Source organism: Plodia interpunctella, chromosome 8 (assembly GCF_027563975.2).
Source record: "Plodia interpunctella isolate USDA-ARS_2022_Savannah chromosome 8, ilPloInte3.2, whole genome shotgun sequence".
In the NCBI taxonomy this organism is placed as follows: domain Eukaryota; kingdom Metazoa; phylum Arthropoda; class Insecta; order Lepidoptera; family Pyralidae; genus Plodia; species Plodia interpunctella.
The window spans coordinates 9,569,191-9,573,918 of NC_071301.1; the positions used below are offsets into that span (position 1 = coordinate 9,569,191).

Consider the following 4,728-nt stretch of genomic DNA (forward strand, 5'->3'; position numbering starts at 1 on the left):
GGTTAGGTAATAATGTATTGACAACATTATAGTATAATAATCTTAAGATATGTAAAAAATACATAAAGTTAATCATAATCTATTATTAAAGTTAAAACAAAGTCAAGAAAAAACTTAGAAATATAATCTAATTACACAATTAATTAATATAATAAAACAAGTCACCACACCGATACCAGACAATTAATAATTAACACAAAGACAACATTATCTAAGTTAAATAGGAAAACATCAGGATTAAAAAGTTACAATTAAGTTGAGCCAAAACTTTGAAATATAAAAAGTCCTAATTTTAAAATTAATTACACAATGACAATGCGTTCTCAATAAAAATCTAAAAGAATCTTGCTAAATAGGTATAAACAGGTGACAGGTAGGTACCTCTAGGTATTAATAGTTACTAAGTATAGACGTAGGTAACCATTGTAATCGAGAAAAAATACTAAAACTAAGTAGTAAGACAAAAGTGAATTGAAATATAATCTAATTATTTACTAGAATAAAATACATCATATCAGAATAATTAACGCTATAATGTATATATGTATGATTCTTGTTAATTATAAATATCAGGTAGGTACTTCTTTCTCTGTTTTAATACTGTACTCATAATCAGTCATTGAAATATTTCTATTCAATATATTTATCAAGAATATGCTCTAAAAAATCAATCTAAGTACATTCGGTTTTCATCAGTTAGCGACAGGACATCGTACAATAATGTTTCAGTAAGTAGGTAATAGACAATTGAACAAGGCCGGTTCCAGCTCCACACTGTCGTCGAACAGTTTGCCAAACTTTGGCGGAATCGGTAGGTTATTGCCTTAAAGTCAAACTTGGAAAAGGGCTAGTGAGTGAGCGAGAGTCTTCATCTTTACGGGGCTTATGTCAGGCCCCACATTGCGCATCCATATCCATACAAATATTATAAAGAGAAAATATTTGTATTTTTGTTTGTGATGAATAAACTCATCTATGAAATTGGCACAGAGATAAACAAACGTTCAGACGTGACATTGGGCACTTTTTTATAGTTTTAGGTACGCAACTGAAACCGGGATGGGCTGCTAGTCTATGATAAAATATTCATATTTCTGCAGTGTCATCTTCCACAGCCTACCTACTCCGAAGCAGCAATCACAAGCTGCTTGGCAAGAGGGTCGTCAAAATGGTCGTTGCCTGAACAATTGTACAAGACGGAAATGCCGACAAACAGAATACTCAAGCACACGCCCGTGACCACTAAACCTGTCAGAATTCTTACATTGAAGTATGGGTTGCATTTTGTGGCGCTACTGAAATTCGTATTGGATGAGTTGGCGACCGCCTGCGCAATCCAAGCCGGGTTTGATGGATTCATTGGGCCCGGCGGGGGCGGTCCTTGGAAAGGAACTGTCGGACAAAAGTCTCAGTTATAAGTGAGCTAATACAATGTGAGTCTCCCAAAACGTTCGCCAGTTTCATCCGCGGCCGTGAAGCCACGAGCCCATGACGCAAAATGGATATATTCTAATTTTGAAGTTTCAGCTGTGATGTAAAGTCGGATCGCCTGCCTGACGTTGAGTATGCTGTTATTATCTATTTAGCTGTCAAGGCGCTTCTTATCAACACTGGAATTTTATTACAGTTTCCACGTACGACAACGCACGCCAATGTCAAATCCTATATAAGTATCAATGAACGGAGCGGCAATATGCTGCGTTGATGCACAACGGAACGATTTGCCTGGGCTCCTTGAATTATAAATAACGTCAGTATAGAACAACATATACTGTAAAGAAAGACCAACATACCAACGTCTTCTGGGACACGGCGTGCCCTGGCCCTAAACGGCTGAACCTGGAATAAGAGGACTTCTATAAGACAACAAGCGGTTTGACCCAATTATTTATACCTACATCTAAACCTTATACTCTTGAATATTCTTGAAAAAAAAAACCCGCAAAATTCCGTAATTTAAAAGTTCTAAGCACACCCGCTGTATCGCATTATAAGCATCAACAAAGTCGCTTCCAGCTGTTTCTGCACAGCGACTTTGTTTTAAATACTATGTAGTGATAAACAACTGGGAATATTATGTTTGTTGTATGATTTTTACCTCTCAATATAGGTAACGTGGCTTCCTATACATCAGTCATCGTAAAAACGCGAATCTCAAACTCGCAATAATATGTCTGTGCATACTGCACACGCGGTCGCCCTGGAATCAGCAATCAGGTACAGTTAGGGGGCGCCGTAAAAACGTCATGGCATTTTTACATGCACTAAACGTGAATCCCACGGAACTATATCGAGTGAAGCCCGAGGTCCGCGTAAAAATAAACATTTAAATTTCGAAGATTCAGCTGTGATTTTACGACTTCTCACCCGTCAGAAGCCCTCACTCTTTGGAAATGCTGTTGTTGTCTATCAGTTATCAAAACTATTTAGGTCGATTTCTTTATTTCAATGCTACAAACGATACAGAACACAATGCTAAACCGCTTTATGTCGGAAAACAAACAGTCGTACATATCTAAATACATGTTTCATAGAAAACAAATGACCAATAACATATTCTTACAATAACGTACTATATACGTACAACATATCAAGCTACTCTAATTGTAAGTACGTCGCTATTAATACAGAGAGACCTATGCCCTAGGAAAGTGTTACTATTTCACCCATTTCAGGATCGAAGTTTATTTATCTGAATAAACATATTATTTCCAGTGATTGCGGAATAGCTGGTATCCCCAACTAGACTTGCCGACTGTACCTGGTACTCAGGGATTCTGACGTAGCTCTTATCATTCTCGTTGACAATGATTAGCGGTTCATTACAGTAGTAGGACCTGCCGATCGGAACGTTCACGCCCAGAACGGTGGTGCCCATGTCTTCGCCGCCGTCGATCAGCGTCACATTGTCTGAGAAAAAGTGGCCAAGTGTGAGTTGACCCCGAATTGAATTGAATTGAAGCGGAAGACCGCTATTACCTCTCCTCTCACGGGTTTACTGGAAGACATTTCTTTGTATTTGTCTGTATTTTTTTATGTGTTTAAACCTATAACTATTAAATAAAGGGTTCTCTAGTAGTAATACTAGCAATTATAGATCAAGACATTAACATACATACTAACGTAATATCTACTTTTTTTTTAATCAAAATTAGAAGTAGGTTGTTTTAGCTATACCTAAATGTGTCTTCGCAATGTCTCAGCCAATAAATTAACCAGAGACACACTTTGATCAGAATTTGGAGTAATTTAAACTATATTTTTATATTTATTTGGAGTAATTTAAACTAGATGGTGCTGAAAAACGGAGAAAATTTGATTATCAGTCAATACTTCAAATCACCAAAAAAACAATCAATAATTTGTTATCAACTGAAATTCTTTACTTCCACGTGGGAAAGTTTCTCACCAAGGGTCCAGAATTCCTCGGACAATCTAAAGGAGAACTTGATCTGCAAACCCTGGTACTCGATGTTGGTTCGGAGGTGCTCCGTGTCGGGGCTCGTCACGGAGCGCAGCTCGGACGCTACGTTCGGAACGTCTTTAAACTCAGCACGGCGCTTATGTGTTGCCATTTCTATACTCAAACCTGCAAAATTATACAAAGTTTTCTTAAGACCAATTCTTATGCAACAAAATTCATTATTTAACATTTGTAACATTAGACTTACCGACAAAATGGAAAAGAGCTCCCTCTGACGCCAAATACACTCCCCGCTGTGGCATATACATTTGATTTTTTAAAGTTGATTGCCCACCACGGCCATATTTGGCCAGCACGATTGGATTATGTCTGCCTGTATATATGCCGAGAGCGGTTGACGAAATAATTCGAGTTTCTTCAAAAATGTCATGCATTATGACGTCATGACGGCGTAAAGTCTCCACCCTCGAACCATCATAGTCATTAAAGTATATATAGTAAAAAGGCAATCCTTCAGGTATCTGGATTGGTTCTCCGCTCCTCAACACAAAAGCATTGGATTCAGCAGGCGGCATGAAACGAAAGAGTACACTCAATGGATTTACAACGTTTGGCAAATATTTAACTTTATTTTGCAATAACGCGGTCCTTAAATTGACGTATGGAGTCCCCAATTTGTCTTTACCACTCACATCTTCGGTACAAAATTGATCTTCGACGAAAATTATTATCACGGAGCAATGCTTTACCGCGTCTTCCACGATTTCGCCGAATATAGCGCTACTGATGGTCGCGAACGGATTCGTGTCAACCATCAATTCCCCCAAATTGTTGTCGTAATCCAAAATAAATAAGGGAAGCGTGTCTTTTGCGCCACATAATTGGTGAATATACATGATTATCACACATTGAAACGAACGCATTTTTAAACAGCGTATTTTTTTAATCCTGTTTTTTCTTTTTGAGCAAATGACTGAATTATGTCAATTATGACTTCGTTTTTACTTTTTGCTTATACATAAACTGACTTCAATTCAATCTCTTTGGTCCACAAATTCTGCATTACACATATTTTTAGAAGAGAAAAACATAAATATTGTTTCCATTATTGCTATCCCGAAACACCAAAGACAGTGGAAATCAAAAGTACAACCAGATATAAACTAATATAAATTAAAATTACAAGAAAAGTTGCGGCCCGCCCAAGTTCCGAGCTTCGCTCCGCCCAAGCGCGGGAAAAGCTTTTCCACACCGGAAGTGAGAGGGATGGCGGGCTCCGAGCCAATGGCGCGCACCAGTCGCGC

General features: G+C 38.0%; 1 protein-coding gene across 1 annotated transcript; it reads right to left on the reverse strand.

The window, feature by feature from the left end:
* Positions 1-516: 516 nt before the first annotated feature.
* Positions 517-4,652, reverse strand: LOC128672081 (uncharacterized). The gene is made up of 5 exons (XM_053748989.2): positions 3,672-4,652; positions 3,410-3,589; positions 2,762-2,910; positions 1,794-1,839; positions 517-1,392 (listed from the first exon to the last, which is right to left on the reverse strand). Exons 1-5 carry the CDS (start codon positions 4,345-4,347, stop codon positions 1,121-1,123), a joined length of 1,323 nt encoding a protein of 440 aa, XP_053604964.1. The 5' UTR covers positions 4,348-4,652; the 3' UTR covers positions 517-1,120.
* Between the last annotated feature and the right edge of the window lie 76 nt (positions 4,653-4,728).